This window comes from Lampris incognitus, chromosome 8 (assembly GCF_029633865.1).
Source record: "Lampris incognitus isolate fLamInc1 chromosome 8, fLamInc1.hap2, whole genome shotgun sequence".
In the NCBI taxonomy this organism is placed as follows: Eukaryota; Metazoa; Chordata; class Actinopteri; order Lampriformes; family Lampridae; genus Lampris; species Lampris incognitus.
Window position 1 is genome coordinate 17,823,616 of NC_079218.1, and position 25,090 is coordinate 17,848,705.

At 43.8% G+C, this 25,090-nt stretch overlaps 1 protein-coding gene across 1 annotated transcript in view; it reads left to right on the top strand.

The window, feature by feature from the left end:
* Positions 1-13,278, top strand: part of il13ra2 (interleukin 13 receptor, alpha 2) — a 34,180-nt gene extending 20,902 nt beyond the window's left edge. Inside the window, exons 9-10 of the mRNA XM_056285027.1 lie at positions 6,390-6,433; positions 11,858-13,278. Of these exons, the coding sequence (XP_056141002.1) occupies positions 6,390-6,433; positions 11,858-11,887 (74 nt within the window). The 3' untranslated portion in view covers positions 11,888-13,278. The remainder of the gene's footprint in view (positions 1-6,389; positions 6,434-11,857) is intronic.
* The last annotated feature ends 11,812 nt before the right edge of the window (positions 13,279-25,090 follow it).

Sequence of the window (25,090 nt, forward strand, 5' to 3'; positions counted from 1 at the left end):
TCCTCATGATTGCAAGAGTTCATTGTGCTACTGGAACCAAAAGACGACACAGCTTGCCCTGATGTGACATGCAAAGCTTTGGTTTGTGGCCAGCTGAACAGTTCAATCTTGGATGTCAAAAAGTCAAACAGCTCCTTCTTATTGCTTGGATCACGGAGAAAATCCATCCAATTTCTAGGCAGCTTTGTCAGGCCTGACACTTTTCTGCGAACACCTTGTCCTCTCTTTTCGCGGGTGGACTCCTTCAAACTGTCTGGGATGTATGTGTCCCATACAACATCCAGCCGCTTGGTATTATGTAGCTGCTTCTGTAAGTAAGGGATGAAAACCTCATCTGCATAGGTATCAAATGTGGTCACTCTCACAGTGGGCAGGCAGTGGACAATGACTGCTCCATCAAGGACTTTGCAGTCATAGGTTGAGGGTGGCTCTGGTTGCCCTGAGTGCTCAAGACATTGCAGCAGGTCAGATTTGGTGCGGGTCAGATGAAGTTTCCCAAAGTCTGAGAGGGAAGGAGGGAAGGACTGTACCTCATGTGCGAAGAATTCATCCAAGTTACTCTCACGGCTTTGCATAGCTATATATAGCTGGCCAAAGAGTGCCACGTTGTTCTGAAGCACTTTGATCTTTTTCCCATGTTTCGCCATTGTCTTGTGTTGAGGTTGCCTGAAGAGTGCCAAGGCATTCCTCTTGATTGGATCATGGATGGAGCGTGTCTGTTCTTCAAGCACCTTCTTGACAAAATCCTGATATTGTCTCTTTCCTGTCTCTTCCAAGATGAGTACTGTATTCACGACGGATTTATCTGTGCAGTTCCGGCTGTCAAGAGTCACAAAATCTTTGAAATCATCCAAGAAAGGATTTCCCATTCTTTTCATGGTTTCAGATAGACTTTTGACTTGTCTCTGAAAGGTCTTCTGCGTTGCAATACCCTGCTCGTGGTGCTGGAAGTTCTCTTCATTATCTTTGAGATATCCATCTTCAAATTCCCTTAGCAATCTTGCCAACTCTGGGCCACACAACAACAACAACACAACAACTATTCCAGATTGCACCAGCTAACATTTTTGACAAGCCCTAGCTAGTTGCTAGCTGAAAAACAGACCTCTGTGCTAGCATTAGCTGTTTAATGGAGATAGCTTAGCTAATCATCTTTACTTCCATATGCTCATTTAGCAACATACAGCACATTTTCATTGATTATTATTGTGATTTTTACCTGAATTTCACTTGTTTGGTTGCAGCTCTGTGTGAGACTGTGTTGCATTGAGACAATGCTGATATGTGATGAGTTATGGAGGGAAATTCATTTTGACAGTTGAGCTTATTTTGTGTAGCGCCATCTGGTGGTCTGAATGTATAGTGACACAGTATTTTTATATTTGAACAACTTGATGCTAAAATCTAAAACAAAAATTAAAGAGATAACACTCCATGATGAACAGGGCATTTTTCTCACTTTTTTTGAATTCCCGCCTATTGTGTGCAGGGCTATATGGAAGATGTACAGGCACCAGGTGTCTTTGTACTCCATTTTACACATCATTAGGGGGGGGGGTTAATAATCAGGGGACAATTAAAAATCAGTTTCAACTTCTTTTGTGTGCAATAAATAACAATTTATCATCAATGTCCTCTTTATGACTCAGAAAAAATATTTTTTTGAATACAAGAACAACTTTTGTGTTCTGTATGGGTATTTTCAATATTGTTGTGGGGCTCCTACCCTAAAATCCTTTAGTTGGTCCTAGAGAAGCCTCATGCAAAATTTGGTGCTTTTATCCACTCCGTAACGGTACGCCCTAATATGTGTGCTAAGCCTCTGGACTAATGCTTTTCTTTTCCGGTGTACGGTTTAGCTACCTAGTTACCACAGTTCAGGGAAAGGGTTTTCTTTGGTTAGCTTTTTGGCCACAGTTCAGGGAAAGGGTTTTCTTTGGTTGGCTTTTTGACAATGAAGTGATGGGAACAAACAAAGATGTTTTTCGGTGGTTTCTTCAAATTCAAAGCCTTCAACCACATCCATGATTTTAAATCTGCTGTTGGTTTTCTGTGGAAGGAAAACAATGGAATGCAGGGACATTGCCGTTTTGTGGCAGGTCGATGGGTAACACACTCTTTATCCAACCACTCATTCAGGCGTTTCCATGTATTAGTACAGTCACGCACCGCACAACGTGTCCCTGATCCATTTTTTGATTTTCTAATGTCCATTTTTAATGTTTAATGTTGTTGAAGATATCGCAGATCTAGGCTTGCATGTTTACATCCAGCTACAGATGTCTAGACTGGAAGAACAATGCACCCACCTCGGCGCCCTAGGTAAGGGTGGGAAAACTCATCTATACATGAATAGTTTGAGCTATGACTTTACAATAAAAAAGCTAGTGTATTCTTAGGCTAGATTTCTTCCACAGTATCCATTACGCGAAAGAGCTAAAATGGGCTCCCTCTCTCAGGGGATCTAAAATGAGTCTGAAATGAGAGCACGAAAAATAAATAAAATGAACTTTAACCCCATCCAACCACTCATGTGGAATCCCCCCCCCTTATGTTGGTTTTGAAAATAGGTCGGGTAGTAAAAATGTATTCACTCTTAACAAAGATTTTAATCTATTTCAACATGATGTTTAGTCCTCTGTAGGGTACAAACTTGGAAAAAAAGGAACTCTCACAACAATATATATCAAATCTCATGAGGATCCAATAATTAATCATGCATTGCTGAGGGAACTTCCGATGGTTGCTCTAAATATGCCAAAGGATATGTTCACTATTTTTGAACCCATACTTCATTAAGAAAAATTGTTGGGCATCTTTAGACAAAAAACACAAAAAGAAGAAAAAAAATCCATCACTGATCGTTTCAGCGTTGAGAAACAGCAGTTTTCTGACATTTCTTGCTAGGCTTCAAAACAGTGATTTTCAATAGGAAATCACTTAGGCCTTCAAAAGCCATGATATATCTTGTTTCCAAAGGAAACTCGTGGCACACTCCCATACATCTTTATTAATGTTATTTTTCTTCAGAATTTGTTTTGAACAAGAGCAAAATCAAACTTACTCTGGGGGAACTTTTTGCAGTTGATGCAGTGCAGCCCAACCATCTACACTGCTCAAAAAAATAAAGGGAACACATAAGCAATACAATGTAGCTCCAAGTCAGTCACACTTTTGAGATATCAACCTGTCCAGTTAGGAAGCAACACTGATTTGTGACTCAATTTCACAAGTTGGTAAATTGTCTAATTTCCACCAGGTCGAAATTAGACAATTTGCAAGACAACCCCTATAAAAGGAATGGATTTGCAGGTGGTGGCCACAGACCATTTGCCTGTCCTCATCTTTTCTGGCCGATCTTTGGTTAGTTTTTCATTTTGCTAGTGCCCTCACCACTAGAGGTGGCATGAGGCGGTATCTGCAACCTACAGAAGTTGCTCAGGTAGTGCAGCTCATCCAGGATGGCACATCAATGCGTGTTGTGGCAAGAAGATTTGATGTGTCTCCCAGCACAGTGTCCAGAGCATGGAGGAGGTACCAGGAGACAGGCCAGTACACCAGGAGACGTGGAGGGGGCCGCAGGAGGACAACAACCCCGCAGCAGGACCGCTATCTGGTCCTTTGTGCAAGGAGGAACAGGAGGAGCACTGCCGGAGCCCTACAAAACGACCTTCAACAGGCCACTAATGTGCAGGTTTCTGCTCAAACAGTGAGAAACAGAATGCATGAGGATGGTATGAGGGCCCGACGTCCACAATTGGGGCCTGTGCTCACAGCCCAACACCGTGCAGCCCGATTGACCTTTGCCAGAGAACATCTTGGTTGGCAGATTCGCCATTGCGCCCTGTGCTCTTCACAGATGAGAGCAGGTTCACACTGAACACATGTGACAGACGTGAGAGAGTCTGGAGACGCTGTGGAGAACGTTCTGCTGCCTGCAACATCCTCCAGCATGACCGGTTTGGTGGTGGGTCAGTGATGGTCTGGGGAGGCATATCCTTGGAGGGCCGCACAGACCTCTACGTGGTAGCCAGAGGTACCATGACTGCCATTAGGTACCGGGATGAGATCCTCAGACCCATTGTCAGACCATATGCTGGTGCAGTGGGCCCTGGGTTCCTGCTCATGCATGACAATGCTCGTCCTCATGTGGCCAGAGTGTGTCAGCAGTTCCTGTATGCCGAGGGCATTGATGCTATGGACTGGCCTGCACGTTCCCCAGACCTGAATCCAATCAAGCACCTCTGGGACATCATGTCTCGTACCATCCGCCAACGCGATGTCGCACCACAGACTGTCCAGGAGTTGACCGATGCCCTGATCCAGGTCTGGGAGGAGATCCCTCAGGACACCATCCGTCGTCTCATCAGGAGCATGCCCAGACGTTGTAGGGAGTGCATACAGGCACGTGGAGGCCACACACACTACTGAGCCTCATTTTGAATCGTCTTGAAGAATTTCCACAGAAGTTGGATCAGCCTATGTTCTCATTTTCCACTTTGATTTTGAGTATGATTCTGAATCCAGACCTTAATGGGCTAATGATTTTGATTTCCATTGATCATTCTTAGGTTATTTTGCTCTAAACACATTCCTCTGTCTAATAAATAAAGATTTTCAGCTGAAATATTTCATTCATCGAGGTCTATATTGTGTTTTTAGGTGTTCCCTTTATTTTTTTGAGCAGTATATATAAACTTCCACACTTGAGAGCAGGAAACCAAGGATTTATGAGTAAAACTTCATAAACCAACAATTTCCCCCACATTTTTTGCAGTTAAGAGTCACACTACTTGGCAGAATAATTTGTTTTGAAGGTTTTCGTTTAGATAAGGTGCAATACCTTGCACCTTATGTAAACTAAGCAATGAGATAACTTCAGACCATTTAATTACACCATCACAAATCCAACTTGCGAGAATGAGCTTGCTGATGCTCCCAGATGATGAATGTACACCTTGTATCAACAAAGCAGTGAAGCAACATCTAATAAGTGAATTATCTCAATTCCACTTTAGTGGAAACCTAGCTGGCTACACTCTAGCCATCTCATTTTTTGGGAACCGTAAATGTTTTGAACATGAATGGGATTTTATTAATTTGATCTACGAATGTTATGATAGAAGAAATGGAAATGGATGATTCGCTGTGACGACCCCTAACGGGAGCAGCCAAAAGTAGTAGTAGAGGATCTATGAACGTTATCTAAGAACTTGTGTTTATTCTACCTGTTTGAAAATTCAGCATTCAGCTGTCTCTGCTTTGCTCGAAATTACCAAGAAGTGCTTGAAGCACCTCGGTCAAGAACAAGTAAAAATGAAGGTCCGGATTATTAAATCAGCCTTAAACGATCGTGGCCTTGCAAAAATACATACAATTTGGAAATTGTGCTAAGCTGCCTACCATTCCTCTCAATTTGGCAAACTTGATTTACAATTTACCCCCCCCCCCTTTCTCCCCAATTGTACCTGGCCAATTACCCTACTCTTCCGAGCCACCCCGGTCACTGCTCCACCCCCTCTGCTGATCTGGGAAGGCCTGCACACTACCACATGCTTCCTCCGATACATGTGGACTCGCCAGCCGCTTCTTTTCACCTGGCAGTGAGGGGTTTCGCCAGGGGTACATAACACGCGGGAGAATCATGCTGTTCCCCCCACTTCCCCCTCCCCCCTGAATAGGCGCCCTGACCGACCAGAGGAGGCGCTAGTGCAGCGGCCAGGACACAAACCCACATCCGGCTTCCCATCCTCAGACATGGCCAATTGTGTCTGTAGGGACGCCCGACCAAGCCGGAGGTAACAGGGATTCGAACCAGCGATCCCCGTGTTGGTAGATAACGGAATAGAGTGCTATGCTACCCGGACACCCCAAATTACATTTGATTTCAACAGAAATTCATGCAAACTTGGTGTGGGTCAGACCTGACTAAAGACGTTGATATCATTTCTCTATAGGAGAATAACATCAAAATGTATCTCGAGCCCCCACTGGCCTAGTCAAGATGCAGACAGTATACCGTTCCTGTCCCTCAGCTCTTGTTTGTCACTGCAGACCTGCAGTAAATCGATCTCTCTCTGGCCCATAACCATAAGTCTTAATGTCCCCAAATGGGGGACCTAAAGGGAATAGAATGATAGAGCTTTATTCCATGGTCCAAGCATTACTAAACAATAGACTTACGATTTTTCTGTATTCACTTGCAAACAAATGATTACAGTAAGAATATCAAATGTTGGAATGCATTCTATGTATGTAATTAATTAGCCTGTATTTTATGATACACAGTCACTTATCAGTTCCACAAAAAAGAGGTATGTGTGTGTGTGTGTGTGTGTGTACGTGTGTGTACATTTGCCTAAATCTCTTTTCCCCCATGTGTGTCATAGACAAGAAGAAAAATGGTGACGGAAAGAAGTGGAATGCCGTCAAGGTTTGTGCACATATCACTATGGAGTCTTAAACATAGATGTTAACGTGTGATCACACAAACTTACACACACACACACACACGTTTGTTTTTTAACTGTTATTGTAACCCTACTGTTTTTTTTAAATGTTACTCAGTGCAGCTGTGTCCATACGCGCACTTGGCAGCTCCGCTTAGGCTGTGCTTACATTCCATTTCTTTTTTATTTGTTAGTTTTTGTTATTACTGTGCACCTATTTCGTCAGCACAGATTTCTTATGATGGGAGTGCAATTTTAAACATCGGATTAAGGATAACTAACCACGTAAAATATAGTTTATCCAATTCTTCATGGCCAGAGGACATCCTGCGAGGTGCCAAACACAACAATAGAGATGCGCCTTCGAGGAACGTAACACCGGGCAGATCTGGAGTTGGAACAGACTATGATCTCAGGAATTCCGTCCACCTCTGCCCGGTATCCTGCTTGTCGATCCCTAGAGAAAAAGCCGGATGACATCAGGACCAGGAACTGATTCCAACGAGACATCGGAGACTGCAATATATTATGCCTAATAGAAACATGGCTGACCCCTGTGGTTCCGGACCAAACTATTCAACCCGCGGATTCCTTCACAGTTTTCCGCATGGACAGAATAGCTGAGTCCAGTAAGCCCAAAGGTGGTGGAACCTGTTTCATGTCCAACAACATGTGGTATGACAGGACCCCCCCCCCCCCCGGAACATTTCAGCCCTCTCACGCTCCTTCTCGCCTCAGCTGGAACATCTGACGATCAAATGTCATCCATTTTACCTTCCCCGTGAGTTCACCTCAAGTAAATTAATTAATTATGCATGAATGCTGTTGACTGACTATAGTTCAGCCTTCAATACCATAGTTCCCCCAGACTAGCCACCAAGCTTAGGGAACTCGGTCTGAACACCTCCCTGTACAATTGGGTCCTTGACTTTCTGACAGGAAGACCCCAGGTGGTTAGGCTGGGTAGCTACATCTCCACCTCTCACAACCTCAACACAGGAGCCCCCCCCCCCAAGATTGTGTCCTGACTCCCCTGCTCTACTCTTTGTACACAAATGACTATGTGGCCACGAGTAGCTCCAATACCATCGTTACATTTGCTGATGACACAGTAGTGGTGGGCCTGATCCCCAGCAACGATGAGACGGCCTGCTTGGAAGAGGTGGAGGATCTGTCACTGTGATGCCAGGCCAACAGCCTCTCCCTTAACGTCAGTAACACCAAGGAGCTTGTTGTAGACTTAAGAAAGACACAGCAAAAGACCTACACCCCTCTCTCTATCAACACGGTCCCAGTGGAGAGGGTGAGCAGCTTCAGGTACCTTGGTGTTCACATCACAGAGGACCTAACATGGACACTTCACACAGACACTTTGATGAAGAAGGTGAGACAGCATCTTTATCACCTCAGGTAACTGAAGAAGTTCATAGTTTCACCACAGATCTGGGAAACCTTTTACTCTGGTGCCATCGAGAGCATCCTGGCAGGGTGCATCACCGCCCAGTATGGGAACTGCACCTCTCAAGGACAAAAAGCCCTGCAGAGAGTCGTACATTTGGCTGAGGGTACCACCGGGACCACACTTGCCCCGTACACACCAGGCAGTGCAGGATGGCTCAAAGGATTATTACGGTTGTCTAATGAGCTTGTACAGCCACAAATGGCGCCTGCGATATTTCATCAGCCAATTTTTGTACATAAACAGCTAACATACAGTCAAGCAACTCATGTTGGCTTGTCTTAGACGTGTACTTGGCAACCTGTGTGTTTGACAGGTGATCGACTAACTGGCTATCCAAAAAAGAGAACTGGTCAACGAGGTCCAGAAACATGCCCCGCTGGAGTGAAGTCGGAGATTAGTTGGACCCCCGTGGAGCTAGCTCATGTGCCCCACAAAATTTAATACAGTCCACAATACGTGATAATGAATGCCTGTTTTTCTTTACCAGCTCGTTGTGTCCCTGTACAGAAATGCAGTGGCCCTCATCAGGTTGACGGGTGATGCTAACTTTACCCAGCATTGCTCGCTTTACGCTGTTTCCAATGTGATTTATGCTGCATTCATATTCCCTAATTTTGTCGGATAAATGTTTCAGATCCACAATTCCTTGTTGGGTCCAAGCCGTGTCTCCCCCAAAAAGCAAGCATGGGAAACAGAAAAGTGAATTCTTAGCTACACTTGCCATTAGCCAGTCCTTTTGTTGAAACCAAGTCACACAAAACTTACGATTTTTTCGTTTGTACTTTTGTGTTATTTAAACATCGTTTGGGCGATGTGTCCCCAGTCTCTTCACTTACAAATTTTCCTCCAAAGACATTGAAGAAAATGGATAAGAAAGTAAACAATCCACCTCGTTCATGCTAATGCCCGCGGCCGCCATTGCCACAGTCACTCACTTTTCTCCCTTCCCACTCTCACACAAGTAGCACGTCACTGTACGTACTGTCTGTGCTGTCATTGGTCAAAAGTCAGTGGCCTTTGGGCTGATTGAATTCAGCCCAAATGATCAGCAAGTCAAGGGGACGTGCCAAGACACCTGTCACTCACGTAACACGAAGATGAATGGAAGCTGATGTGTTTGGGCTGTAAAAAATTAGCCCATTCGAGGGTATCTCCCCGCCTGCCGCCCAATGACTGCTGAGATAGGCGCCAGCATCCCCGCGACCCTGAGAGCAGGATAAGCAGTTAAGACAATGGATGGATGGATGGATAGATGTATTTAGTGTTTTTCTGTGACTATTTAGTGCATTTACTGCTCTTAGATTCCACCAAAATTTAAAATAATCTTGTAAGGTTTTTAAAAAAATAATTTTCTCATCTTTTTTATAAAAGATAGGGAGGGCTTAGCCCTGTTAGCCCATTTATACCAGCCATCCCTGATAGCATTATATTATATATGCAGTAGGGTGGGCAACACTACCGCTCTGTAGACCAGAATTTTCATCCTGGCCTGGAGGTCACGGTTTTCAAAGACCCTTTTCCTACTGTAAGACCCACCCTACTGTATGGATCAGAATCCTGGACCACTTACAGCAGGCACCTGAAGGCACTAGAGGCACATCATCAGAGGTGCCTCTGAAAAATCCTCAAGATCACCTGGGAAGATAGACACACCAACACCAGCGTCCTGGAGGAGGCTAACATTCCCGCTATCACTGTCACCATCGCCCAACACCAGCTCAGATGGACTGGCCATGTCATCCGTATGCCTGACTCTCGCCTTCCAAAACAAGTCCTATACTCCCAGCTTCTCACAGGACAACGTTCCCCGGGAGGTCAAAAGAAAAGGTATAAGGATAACATCCAAGCGAACATCAAAAAATGCCACATAGACCCTAAGACCTGGAAGGACACAGCAACCAACAAGGCGACTTGGAGAAAACTTGTCATGGAAGGAGCTGCACTATATAATAATGATCTCCGCCGTGCTGCAGAAGACAAGCGCAGACTCAGAAAGGAGGGAGTTTCCACCAAAAAGGCCCAAACCAATCCCACGACTACCACTGCCCACCCCTGCCCACACTGCACCAAAATATACGGCTCCAGGATCAGCCTCTTCGCCCACCAGAAGACCCACAAGGACCAAGAAGGAGGACAGTCATACTCGACCCCGAGCGACCGCCGAGCAGCTGCACATTATACCTATGTACAGTTAGGTCCATAAGTATTTGAAAGTTACACAATATTTGTAATTTTGCCCCTGTACAACACCATAGTGGATTTGGCATGAAGTATTTGAGATGTGATTGAAGAGTAGGCTTTCAGCTTTAATTTAAGGGGTTGGATAAAAATATGGCTGTAACTGTTCAGGAATTACAGCCATGGATATACAGGGTCATCCCATTTTCAGAGGCTTAAAAATAATTGGACAAACAAACATCATTACTATAACAATTTTATTTAATGTTTGGAGGAAAATCCTTTGCAGTCAATGACTGAAGTCTGGAACCCATCGACATCTTCAAATTCTGAGTTTCCTCCTTTGAAATGCTCTGACTTAACGGCAGCTGCCTTCAGCTGCTGGTTGTTTGTGGGTCTTTTGGCCATTAGTTTGATCTTCAGCAAGTGAAAAGCATGCTCAATTGGGTTGAGGTCAGGTGACTGACTTGTTCACTGATGAATATTCCACTTTTCTGCCTTGAGAGACTCTTGGGTTGCTTTCTCAGCTTGTTAGATGTTTTTAAACACAGTCTAACCTGGCCTTCCTGTTCTTAAGTGACACCAGGGGTTTTCACCTTGTCGTAAACCATCTGTATTTATTTTCATGCAGGCATCTATTGATTGTAGACTTGGACAATGATACCCCTACCTCTCAAGAGTGATTTGACTTCACTAGATGTTGTGAATGTGTTTGTCTTCACTAGGGAAAGAATTCTGCGATCATCCACTGTAGATGTGCTCCGTGGTCTTCCAAGCCTTTTGGTGTTGCTGAGCTTGCCAGTGCATTCTTTCTTTTTAAGAATGTACCAAAATATAGATTTGGCCATTCCTGAAGTGTTTACTATCCGTCTGATAGATTTCCTTTGCTTTTTCAGCCTAATGATGGCCTCCATCACTTGTATTGACACCTCTATGGACTTCATGTTGAGAGTTCTGATGAACAGCTACCAAATGCAAATGTAAATACTTGGAATGAACTCCAGACCTTTTATTTGCTTAATTTGTTGTGGAATAATGATGGAAAAGGTCTTACTTGCCCATGAAACCACTTCTTAGTCAAGTGTACAATTACTTTTGATCCTCTGAAAATGGGGTGACCATGTATAAAACTGGCTGTAATTCCTGAACGGTTAATGCAATATTTTTGTCCAACCCCTTAAATTAAAGCTGAAAGTCCACACCTCAATCACATATTAGTTACTTCATTTCAAATCCACTGTGGTGGTGTACAGGGCAAAATTACAAATATTGTGTCACTGTCCAAATATTTATGGACCTAACTGTATGTTTTTAGTGGGATATACCTTCTGTATACTCCCTGGATATTTTTTAACTTTTTTTAATTGTACTGTGTTTATATTTTATTATATTCTATTATTGTTGTTGGTCATTTCTCTTTGCAGTTTTGGAGATGCAAAAAAAATTTAAGAATTTCACTGCTTATTGTACTTGTACATGAAGAATGTGATAAATAAACCTTTGACTCTTTAATCTTTTAACCCTGTATATACTTGTGAGGATCCTCTCTGAATGCATTCGTTCCTTCGCTCCAAACCCTAACCTTAACCAGCAGAACTACATACCTAATCTCAATCCTAATCCTAACCGTAATTTAATCCTAGCTCTAACCCTACAACCAAATCCTAACTAAAAAGAAAAAGAAAACCTAAAATTGTTCCTCACAAACACACACATACTGTTTCTATTTATTATTAATTTTTATTTTATTAATCTATTTCACTTGTAGGTCATGCCCAAGGATGGAAAGAAGTCTTAAAATGTGTTTGCCAGTAAATCAAGTGCTACAGCGGCAGAGCACGAAAAAGCCTGATGAAATGTTCATCTTCAAGACACCTGATAATCTAGAGGCCTCAGTTCAGTTCAAAGGACCACCGCCGAATGATGCACAAGGCCTCGGTCCTCTCTTATATTGCATGCTCTGGTGCAGTCTCAAAGTGTCAAATGATGTGTTTGGCAATAGTCCGTGTATTTAGATTATGGACACTATGTGAGTTTATATAACCTTTTGCAGGAGCGGCTGTTACTAACAATATTTAATGTTAAACGGCTGGGAGGACTACAAATATCAGTTGAGCTGTCAAAATACATATACACGCGCGCGCGCATGCATGCACACTAGCACACATGCACACGGGGCATTACAAGGATTATAGACGGTACACCTTCCAGACTATATCGTTAACATTTTCCCTGCTATAGCTTGTACGTGATGATAAATGTGTTCGCTAAAGTTGGCCGGTGTGTGGAAATGTTACACTGTGGCAGCCCGGTATCACAGCAGTTCGTAAAATCATCACGACAATCTATTGATTCGTGTACACGGACACAAATTTTGTTTTTGTTTTTTCGTGACACTCAGCATGACTTTCAAACTCTCTGAGGATCATGGGTAGGCTAACGTAGCCTTCCACTATTGAAACCGACCGAAACAAGCTTGATTTCTCAGAATCGAAGGGGAAATAATGAAAACGGATGGGCGTAACATTAGCCTGTCATATTGCTGAGGTATCAAGGACACGTTGGTGTTTTTGTGTTGAGAAATGTTAAAGATGTCTTTAAAATCCACAGATCTATCCTCTCCGGCCCTAACCCTAACCTACATATACGGCTTCTGTGCTCCGGAATCCCGATTGACAGAAAAAGGGGAAAGAAAAAAAAAAGTGGTGCAGACACGAAACAGCCATCGATTAATCATTCGTGACTATGACACGAAAAGACATGATACCGGGTTGATTGTAGACCATCACGCCGTTATTAAGGACTTTACTTTCTGTTGCATGTTTACTTTTTGCCACAACTCTTGCCAGTTATTGTAGTAGACAATGTAGGAGAATTTGATGTAGCACTTCGTATAACACATTTTGTATTCATCGTTCGGAGATTTGTGTTGAAGAATGATTATATTTAAGGGGTCTTCACATTTTGTGCCATTATAGTCACTAAACGGACCCATTTTTGATGGCATAACTGCTCAATGTAGTCATAATATTTCCTATGATAGAACTGTAATGCACAGTTGCAAAATATGTGTCAGGTATTGTGATGCCACAGCTCTTGCTGGTTGACTAAGGTGTATTTTTGCATTGCTCTGTCTGTACAGCTGAACAAAGCTGCAAAACATCGCTGCTGTATTCATCAAAGTAAAAATTAAATGAATAGTTTTGAATATATGGTCTTACTTGCACCTCTGTCACTGCCGTCTTTGTGAAACCCTCCCAGATAGCAAAACTGCTGTGGCCCGGACCAGTCTCACACCCGACACGTCATCCGGCCCACATACTGCGTGGAATGATGGCACTTCGGCGGTCCACCCGTTTGCCAGAACCAAGCCATAGCAATGCCACATGTGCCACATATTTGCCAAAGGTGGCCCGGATTTGTTTTGTGATATTTGGGCCATAGTCACCATTTACCACACGGGCCACTTCACGGTCACATCCAGATTACATGTTGCCGAGAGCACCGCATCTTTGCCAAAAAAGGCCCACATTTGATTTGGCTATTTGGGCCATATTTGCTATTGTACATGTGGGCCACTTCAGGCTCACATCCATTTTGTCAGGGCCAGGAGAAGGCCATCAGTGCCGCATCATTGCCTGAAGTGGACCACATCCGGATGCTACCTGGGTACCTCGATGGAAACCAAGTGATAGAAAACAAGGGAAAGGCTAAGAGAGAACAGTGGTAGGGTTGCAGAAAAATATATATTTTGCCAATTTTCTTCCTAATGAGGATTGTAGTCTTGGGGGGGGGGGAGAGAACGTCATGCAACATGTATTTTTAGATGCATTGACTGATGTTTTTGGAGGCGCTACGCCCCTGGTATCTCATAAGTATTGTTATTTTGTGAATGAGTGAGTTAGAAACCAATTTTGAGGTGCTTTGCATCTGAAAATGTCCAGGTGATATCAAAAGTCTCCCTACACACATGCACACAGACACACACACACACACACCTACTTTCAGACAACAGGGTTATGGGTTTTTATTCTCCTTAAAGTGTAGAAAATGATATTTAGTGCTTTCCTTATTGTAACAGATGGGTTTTGGGTTGAATGTTTCACTTAGCCTCCAAGCACACAGCGTGGAATGGGTTCATCTTACTTTCAAGCTCAGTACCTATTCTTGTTACAAAGGAAAACAATTATGTGCTCCTTGCCATGCTTTTGAGAATTTAGAGGGCTACATTTTCAGTGTGAGTTCCCTGGTTCATTTACCATTGACTTTAATAAGAGAAAAACTAGACCAGAGAAGGTGGACACAATACTTTTGACTTTAGTGTCAGGGACTTAAATTAGCTGATTTGAACTCAACTCAGTGTCCATTGACTTTTTTTTTTAAAATTTACATTCTGCAAATATCAGAAAGTCATTATCCACTTTGCAATATGAAATGCTGATTCATTACACTCTCAGAAACAGTTTGACTGTAGTTTCTTTTTTATAGCTTTGTGGAGCTGTACATTATATTTACATTTCACTCTTTTATACATAATTAAAACATGCAAAATGTGGCAAAGCTCCTGTTGTTATCTGCTGTGGGGAAAACTGGTGTAAATCACCTAACAGCAGAAAGCTGCTGAAGTAGACCTGACAAAACATAGACGGCATGTTGGAGACTTGGCAGAGAATGAAATAAAATCAATAAAAAAAATCAATAAACCATAAAATCAATAACCTGTGTGCAATAATAATCATCAATAATCTGCTGAAAAGTTAGATTAAATAGCAATTTTCTTGAAAAATATTTTTGTTAGAGGTTAATGTGATTTTAAAAATAGTAATGACTATCTTATTTACCTAACTATTATCTATCTTATTTAGTCCACTTCTGGTGTGGGAAGATGGCGGCGCGAATTTACGTTTGCAGCGGACTCACCCAGTACCGTCCATGCAGTGTCTTTGTCCATGCCTGTCCACGTCTTCGTTTGATGGCTGGGAGAGCTGGCGCTGGATCGGCTGGGAGAGCTTGGTTTGATCCGTCCTGTGGCCCCAGGGACCACGGACCTGCCCGGAGAGGACACACCGAGGGCGGTCTGGCAGGACGTGGAAGCGGGGCGGGCTAAGCTAACTGCTAGCTAGCCCATGCAGACCGGCAGTTCTGATAACACCGAGGGCGGTCTGGCGGCGGCCTCGCCTAGCGTAGACTGTGCTTTTGGCGTCGTCGTGTGGAGTGCGGGGAGGTGTGTCGAAGGTGTCTGGCTGGGAGGGCTCGCGTTGGATCGGCTGGGGAAGTCTGGTCTGCTGCATCCGGTGGGCTCAGGGACCACGGCCCTGCCTGGAGCTGCGCCCGAGGAGGAAACACCGAGGGCGGTCTGACAGGCCGCGGAGGCGGGACGGGCTAAGCTAACTGCTAGCCCATGCAGACCGGCAGTTCCGCCAGTCATCCTGGCATTCGTTCTCTCGGACAGTGATTTTTTTTTGTTTTTTGTAATTCGATATGCGTTCTTGTAGTTTTTAGTATGTGCTTTTTGTCTTTGTGTTGCACTGCTGCGGGCTGGAGTCCCCCAGCTTGACACTTTGTCATTTCGAAACAGACCTTGTTTCGAAATGACAGCGTTCCTGATTCCTGATCTAATTTTTTTCCAGCACACTGAGCCTCAGTTGATCTACCATACAACACCACTAGATGGCTGTGTGGTATTAGCTTTGTGATCTGTGGCAGCGTAACGATTCATACTAGAGATATTAATATGGAATTTTCATGGTTTCATGGATATTTGTATCAGCTGCACCTTCAAAAAAAAAACCTGCAACATGTGGATAAGCTCACTTAGCAGTCACTGGACCTGATTGATTGTAGCTAATACTGATCAATGCCGCTTGTTTAGATTGTGTTCTCTCACCTAAGACAAAATTTCACAGGTTTGCCTCTCATGCTTAGTGACAAATACAGTGAGCCAGGAATTATGCTGAGAACTGAAAAAAGAAAAAAAACATCCAGTGTTTTGCAATATACATGGTTTTTAATAATATGCATAGCCTTGGAAGAAAATGGCATGTTCATGTGTTTGCGTTTCTCACTTGATTTGACCTTACAAAGAAAAAAAAGTTTTATTAGAGATAGAGTTGTATTATCAAAGAAAACATTGAATAGCTTTTATCAATATGTCAGCTGCCCTACACATCATATTAAAACTCTGGACCTCTGTTATGGCTCCATAAAGGCAGCGTACAAGTTGGAGGCCCCGCCCTCGGATCTTCCTATCACAATACGGTGCATCCTTTGCCTATTTATAAGACTGTTGAGGAGAGAGAAAGTGAACGTAAGGCAGGTGAAGGTCTGGATTGCTGATTCCTCTCGCGCCCTGGAGGGGTGCTTCGGCTGGTCAGACTGGTCAGTGTTTACTGAATCCTCAGACAATATTGATGAGCCAACATGTGTAGCGATATCTCCTTTTGTACAGACAATGTGATTTCAACCAAGGCTGTCAAGATTTTCCCTAACAACAAACCATGGGCTTCATCAGCCCTTTAGGGTCTGATTCATAAAAGGAAAAATGCTTTTAAAGAGAGCAATGATACTGTAGTTAAGGAAACAAAGAAGGAGATCAGGTCAGAAATCAAAAAGGCTAAACTCAGGTACAGAGATAAAAGAGAAGCTGAGCTGAGCAATAACAATTTAAGGGTAGCCTGGAACGATATGAAATCTATGACTGGGTGTAAAAGACAAAGGCAACAGGAAATTTGCTCGGGCTGGTTTTAATTCAGATAAACAGTTGGCTGATGAGTTAAACAAATTTTATTTCATCTGATCTCATCTCTCATCTCACCATCAGCCGCTTCTCTGGGGTCGCGGTGGCAGCAAGTAGGGCACTAAGTAGGGCACTCCAGATGCCCCTCTCCTCAGCAACGCCCTCCAGCTCCTCCTGGAGGATCCCAAGACGTTCCCAGGCCAGATTGGACATTTAGTCCTTCCAGCGAGTTCTGGGTCTACCCCGGGGTCTCCTCCCAGTTGGACGTGCCCAGAAAACCTCCAAAGGAAGACGCTCAGGAGGCATCCTAATCAGATGCCCAAACCACCTCAACTTTGGACACGAAGGAGCTGCGGCTCTACTCCAAGCTCCCTCCGGATGTCCGAGCTTCTCACCCTATCGCTAAGGCTGAGACTTCTCTAATCATGAAGATATTTAGGAAGCTCGTTAAAAACGAGGTTTTATCACAGGTGGAGAAATCCTTGATCCACTGCAATTTGCATACAGGCCCTATAGGGGTGTACAAGATGCCATGGTAACACTATTACATTTTCTGTACCGCCATCTTGAGGGGACAAATGCTCATGCCAGGCTGTTGTTTATAGATTTTTCCTCAGCCTTTAACACGATCCAGCCACATCTGTTAGCAGAAAAGCTAATTCATCTTTTCAAACTGGACCTAGTTGGCTGGATACTGGACTTCTTGACTGATGGGTCCCAGTGTGCGAGGGTTAATGGCTCTTTTCCAATCAGCTGTACTCTTCAACCGGTTCCCCTCACGGCTGTCGCCTCTCCCCGCTAACTCTACATCTTGTAAACTAATGACTGTCGCTATAGCAACCTTAACAATAGACACATATTCACATTTGCAGATGTTTCAAGGGATTTTAAGTCTTCTTGAAGGGGAGGAGGAACAACATGGACCTGTGGTCGATGATGTGTCTTGGTGTGATGAGTCGCCACTTAAAATGTGTCTAAAACTAAGGACATGATAATCAGCTTTAGAAAGACTCCTCCTGGTCCTGTACCAACCAGAATTAAAGGTGCTGACACCGTGCTTGTGTACAGCTACAAATATCTGGGGGTTGTTCTCGACAACAAACTGCGCTTTGAAACTCATGTTGCTCCCACATCTACGGAGGCTTGTTTCCTGAGGGAAATGTGTACATTTAATGTCTCCTCCCAGATGATGACTCTCTTTTATACACGTTTTATTGAAATAGTTTTAATGTACTGTATTGTTGCTTAGTTTGATAATTTGACTCTGGCCAGTAAAAAAAAAGGCTTAATAGACTCATCAAATGGACTATTAAGATTTCAGCGAGAAGTCAAGCCCAGCTTACCAACCTTTATAACAGGAAGGCATTCAGAAAGAATACTTCCCACCTGGAGCGCCAAGGTCACCCCCTTCGGCCAGACTTTGAGCTGTTCCCTTCAGGTTGCCGGTTGAGGATGCCCTGTATTAGGACTAAGAGATACAAGGCTTCCTTTGTCCCCGCTGCCGTTCAATTGTTAAATGGTAGATAGTATTCATCTGTTGTCTGCAGATCGCTTGTTTGCGTGGTCTGTATATTTGAACTCCTTTGGTTCTCCTCGCCCGCTATGTCCTGTTGTTTTTTGTTGTCCATTAGTGATGTGTCAGTTCTGCCTTGATGTTTGTATGTTTTGTTTTGTGTGGGAGTTTTATATATACTGGCTGCAAACTAATTTTCCTGTAAGGGACAATAAAGATACTTTGACTTTGACTTAAAGTATGCAAAAATGGAAAAAGCCCATGCACAGCATGTGCTCAAAAGGTGCTGGCAGATGGCAAATGCATAATCACAAGGTCTTGTCCTGAGTCTGAAGTGTGCAGCATGTGGTGGTGTTTTTTTCTTTTTCTTTTTTCAATTCTGTATTTAAGTGTTTTTAAGTAGTTATGGGCTACTGTGTTGGATTTCCTCCCCAAAACCAATTCATGTAAAAGGTGATTTTTTTTTACGTCATAATATGTTATCCTGTTCTCCTCGTTTTGGCAACAGTTAAGTTTCAGACAAATTCAAATTTGGTCTAGAATCTACTACTACTACTACTACTACTACTACCACTTTTGGCTGTTCCCGTTAGGGGTCGCCACAGCGGATCATCCGTTTCCATTTCTTCCTGTCCTCTGCATCTTCCTCTGTCACACCTGCCACCTGCATGTCCTCCCTAACCACATCCATAAACCTCCTCTTTGACCTTTCCCTTTTCCTCTTCCCTGGCAGCTCCATATTCAGCATCCTTCTCCCAACATACCCAGCATCTCTCCTCCACACATGTCCAAGACATCTCAATCTTGCCTCTCTCGCTTTGTCTCCAAACCATCCAACCTGGGCAGTCCCTCTAATATACTCATTCCTAATCCTGTCCTTCTTCGTCACTCCCAATGAAAATCTTAGCATCTTCAACTCTGCCACCTCCAGCTCCTCCTCCTGTCTTTTCATCAGTGCCACTGTCTCCAAACCATATAACATAGCTGGTCTCACAACCATCTTGTAAACCTTCCCTTTAACTCTTGCTGGTACCCTTCTGTCACAAATCACTCCTGACACTCTTCTCCACCCATTCCACCCTGCCTGCACTCTCTTCTTCACCTCTCTCCTGCACTCCCCCGTTACTTTGGATAGTTGACCCTAAGTATGTAAACTCATACGCCTTTGTCCCCTCTACTCCTTCCTCACCATTCCACTCTCCTCCCTCTCATTCACGCATAGGTATTCCATCTTGCTCCTACTGACTTTCATTCCTCTTCTCTCCAGTGCATACCTCCCCCTCTCCAGGGTCTCCTCCACCTGCAACCTACTCTCACTACACATCACAATGTCATCCGCAAACATCATAGTCCACAGAGACTCCTGCCTGATCTTGTCCGTCAACCTTTCCATCACCATTGCAAACAAGAAAGGGCTCAGAGCCGATCCTTGATGTAGTCCCACCTCCACCTTGAACCCATCTGTCTTTCCAACCACACACCTCACCACTGTCCCACTTCCCTCATACATATCCTGCACCACTCCTACATGCTTCTCTGCAACCCCCAACTTCCTTATACAATACCACACCTCCTCTCTCGGCACCCTGTCATATGCTTTCTCTAAATCCAAAAAGACACAATGTAACTCCTTCTGGCCTTCTCTATACTTCTCAATCAACATTCTCAAAGCAAACATCACATCTGTGGTGCTCTTTCGTGGCATGAAACCATACTGCTGCTCGCTAATCATCACCTCTCCTCTTAACCTAGCTTCTATTACTCTTTCCCATATCTTCATGCTGTGACTGATCAACTTTATACCTCTGTAGTTGCTACAGAGGCATAAATTTGGTATAGAATAGTCTCTTGAAATACATATAAATATTTATCTGCAGAGGTGGGAGAAACACCATCTGGCCCCTGTCCACCCCGTTTTTGGTCTTTTTTTTTAATTTCACAAGGTCAGCAGAGCAGGTGACTACTTCCCACACTATATCTCTTCTTCCAAACTGGGCTTATGTTTTATTTGTGTTGTGTGTGTGTGTGTGTGTGTGTGTGTGTGTGTGTGTGTGCGCGCACGTGCGCACCTGTACACACATTCATGCATGACGTGTGAATAATTGATGAATGGGTGTCATTATAAGGAGACATTTTATTAATCAAATCACTCAGTTCAACTTATTGTTTATAGAACAGTCAGATTTCACCACTGATTAATCAGAAGGGATTCATATCCTGTCTCAAAGCAAGCGACCACCCACCCATAAACTCAGTGGGATGAGAGGAGCACAGAAATGAATGTGAGAGAAGCAATGCTACTACCTCAGGTTGACTGCATGTGCCCCATCAAGATTTCTGTGCATGATACATGAATGCAAGGGCGTAACTTTGGTTTGAGAAGTGGGGGGCACAAAGTGGGGGGGGTCTGGGTGCTCCCCCAGAAAGAAATTTGTGACTCCCATTTCCTGCATTTCTACCCACATTTAGGGACTACAGTAACCAATACAAAATTCGGGAAATAATTAAGTTGGTCATCACAACCTACCTGCAACTCAGTGCTACTTCTCCTCACCTCGCCCTATCCACCTTATTCCTAGCTCCCATGATAGCGTGTGTGAATTATGGGCGCGACTTCCATGGTAACGGTACACTCACCGTCTTAGAGCGATTTGTACGGCGCCTCATTCATTCGTGAAGATCTAGCAAGCCAAATTAGCTAATGATGTGGGAACACAACCTCACGGAGCTCAAAAAGGGTGAAATGAGAATACCTTTGCCGTCCATAATAGATGGTTGGGAAGATGATGTGAAGAAGTGGGAGTATTATCCATAATCGTTTCCCCAGTGGAAACCCCCTCACCCCCCCCCCCCCAGGATAGATACCTCCACCTCACCTGATCTCTGATATGAAGGCGCATCCAACTCCTCTCTTCCAATATTGCAATATTTTTCCCACGATACTTTATCGATTTTACAGCCCCTTGTATCGATGCATAAAAATGATTCGTGTATTAAACAAACTTAAAATGCGTTTAAATATCCCTCAAATTCCTGTGATCAAATAGCCTATGACCTCTGCTCCTGTAGATGTCGCTGTGGGCTAGTAGTAGGCCGGTTGCCTCCCGACACTATCTCCGAGGCCGGCGTGGCGGAAAATGTTAAGGCAGCGCCTTCGTCTTTCAAAGTCGACGTTTGGGCGCACTTTGGTTTTAAAGACGTAACGATTTGGATAAACCTAATGCCGTTTGCAAGCTTTGATAAAATATTCAGGAAACACAACCAACTGAAGACACCACGCAGATAAAATAGCACCGCAGTAGCCTCATCCGAAACCGGCGGACCCAAGGCGGACTACACTGGACGGTAACACACACCTACAGGCTTCCGTCAACTCGTGCACAGTAGATTGCAGAGTCGGTGGTGCTTTTTGTTTGTCAAGACTTGCGCCCATATAGCGCAGTTGAAAACCCCGGCTTCAAACAGCCGGGACGCGAACCCATGTCTCCCACTCCGCAAGTGACAACAGTAACCAGTCGGCTAAAGCAGCGTTTCTCGACCGGGGGTCCGCGGACCCCTAGTGGTCCGTGGTGTGATTGCAAGGGGTCCGTGAAAATAAAATATCTTTAAAAAAAAGATCCTATGGCATTTATAGAAATAGGATTATTTTACTCAAATGTGACTGAGACTTTTATCTACCTAAACTATAAAGGGTAACAGGACTTTTTTCTCTAATTACATCTGTTTCACAAGTGTAATTTATTGTATTTTAATAAGAGATCTCGCTCCCGTTTGCATTGTTAAAAGTTACTGCATAAAAATTCTGTTTTGTTAACTATATCTAAGTTACAACTGAAAGCTCTTATTTTTGCCCCAAAGAGTGAATAAATGCTATAATGCAATTTAAAATGCAGTTTCTACTGTTTCTATCAAATTGCAACCCCCCTCCCCCAAGATCAGGTGGAGGGGTCCTCAGGGTAGATCAAAAATACGCAGGGGGTCCAGGACCCCAAAAAGGTTGAGAACCACTGGACTAAAGGGTCAGACCCGTTAGCCAAGGGCCAACGTGTCTACTTATCCATGCACGTTACAATATGGCGAACACTATGGAGCTGCGCTATGTGATCCCCCCCCCAACTCGCCGACACGTGACGGATATAGCGGTGCCCAGGCTTTACGAAGAGGTGAAGAAAACTGTTAGGAATGTCTCTTACCTCTGCAGAGAGGTAAGGAAAAAAGGTGTCTGTTCAGTGTTCACCTCAGACAGGCCTAAAGTGACTCCGCCAAAGACAGGCCAGACGGTCAAAACACTTAATACTTAAAATGTAACCATTCAAGAGTTAATATCAAAGTATAGCGGACACTTGCAAATAACTTTTGAGTTGGACTACAGTATGTTAATGTCTACAGTTTATTTACAGCATACTGACTAATTCAGTTTTATGAGTTTTGTTTATAAGAATACTTAATCTGCACTTTATTTTATGTCATGGCATCAACGTAGCAGTCGAGTGCAGTGTTTTCTGTGACACAACAAGAATACTTAAGATGCACACTTTGTTTTCATATGATATGGCATCTACATTTCAGTTCAATGTGTTTGGTGACACAATAAGAATACTTGATGGCATCTCCAGCACACTCTTACAGAGTGATGAGTATGAAGCTGGAAATCGAAGGTGTATTGCTGAATGTTATCAGCGCATATGCCCTGCAATTTGGGTGTGAGATGGACGAGAAAGAAGAATTCTGGAGTGAGGTGGATGACGTGGTGGAGAGGGTACCCAAGCAGGAGAGAGCTGTGATTGGAGCGGACTTCAACCGACGTGTTGGTGAAGGGAACAGAGGTGATGAGGAAGGAGATGATGGGTAAGTATGGTGTCAAGGAGAGAAATGTGGAAGGACAGATGGTGGTGGATTTTGCGAAAAGGATGGAAATGGCTGTGGTGAATATATATTTCAAGAAGAGGGGGACACAGGGTGATGTACAAGAGTGAAGGAAAGTGGACACAGGTGGACTATATCTTATGTAGAAGGCGCCATCTAAAAGAGATTGGAGACTGCAAGGTGGTGACAGGGGAGAACGTAGCTAGGCAGCATCACATGTGTTCTGTAGGATGACTTTGGAGACCAAGAAGAGGAAGCGAGTGAGGGCAGAGCCAAAGATCAAATGGTGGAAGTTGAAGAAGAAAGATTGTTGTGTGGAGTTCAGGGAGGAGTTAAGATAGGTACTGGGTGGTAGTGAAGAGTTGCCAGATGAAGATGCTAAGATTTTCATTGGGAGTGACGAAGAAGAACAGGATTAGGAATTATTATATTACAGGGACAGCCCAGGTAGGATGGTTTGGAGACAAAGCAAGAGAGGCAAGATTGAGATGGCTTGGACATGTGTGGAGGAGAGATGCTGGGTATATTGGGAGAGGGATGCTGAAAATGAAGCTGCCAGGGAAGAGGAGAAGAGGAAGGCCAAAGAGGAGGTTTATGGATGTGGTGAGGGAAGACATGCAGGTGGCTGGTGTGACAGAGGAAGATGCAGAAGATGGGAAGAAGTGGAAACGGATGATCCGCTGTGGTGACCCCTAACGGGAGCAGCTGAAAGTAGTGGTAGTAGATAATGTTGTGGCATCTAAATTTCAGTTCAGTGTGTTCAGTGACACAGTGTGCACTGTGCAATGCAGAGATGCCGTTCTGATAAATTCGAATTTAAATTTTGAATAAAATAGTTTTGACTCAATCTTTCTGCAGTTATCAAAATATAATGTAATATATTAGACTACCCAGGTGGTACACAGCAAGTTTTATTTTCAGCTATATTTGAAATGTTCAGTAAATTATGTACAGTATTGCAGTGTATCGCAATATGTTTCATATCACAATGTATCCTGATACAATCATATTGTGACCCATGTATCATGATACGTATCGTATCGCGAGGTCCTTGCCAATACCCAGACCTATATAGAACTGCGTAGGCAGGCTGTTCTTGTCCACTACTTGTCCATGGCAATTTTTGTGTATATCAGGGCCTTACAATCAACAGCTCAATTCACATTCTTAGCCAGATCTGATGACTGGCCAAACAGTAGTGTGTTAAGCACATTTTTTGTGGTTAAAAGAAATAAGATTTTGAAAATTGGGGGGGGGGGGGCGGGGGCATAAACGAGATTTTGAAAAGAGGGGGGTCCCCCTGTCCGCAGTGGAAATTACGCCCCAGCACAAACGCAAAAAGACATGCATGTTAGGGTTAATACTCCTGTCTGTGCCCCTGAGCAAGGCCTGGCAAAATGAACTGTAGTTGGTCCCCGGGTGCTGCATGGTGGCTGCCCACTGCTCCTAGCTACACAGCTAGGATGGGTTAAATGCAGAGCGTAATTTCCCTACGGGGATTAATAAAGTATATCAAAATTCAAAACGCACCTACCAGCGACAATTGGTTGTTGTGGCATGGTTGAACAGTGAGTATACAAATAAGTTGGATGAATCCACTTAATGGCTATTGTGTTGCCACTCCTGATGAGCTACTTATTTCTGTTGCTCCATGCATCAGAAAAAGAATAGATCAGTGCAGCTCACTGACTTGCACAGTACTCAAGTTTCCATTGGGCAAACTATGGATATGAAACATCCAACTGGTGTAGTCAAACAAAATTTCACAAGCAAAAATCTTTCCATGAGCAATGTTTCATGCCATTTAAAAATTGCCCATGTAGCTATCGGTTTTCTCTGTGGGCATACAGCATGTTGTGCTGGCCAGACCCTGATAAGAGAGGGAG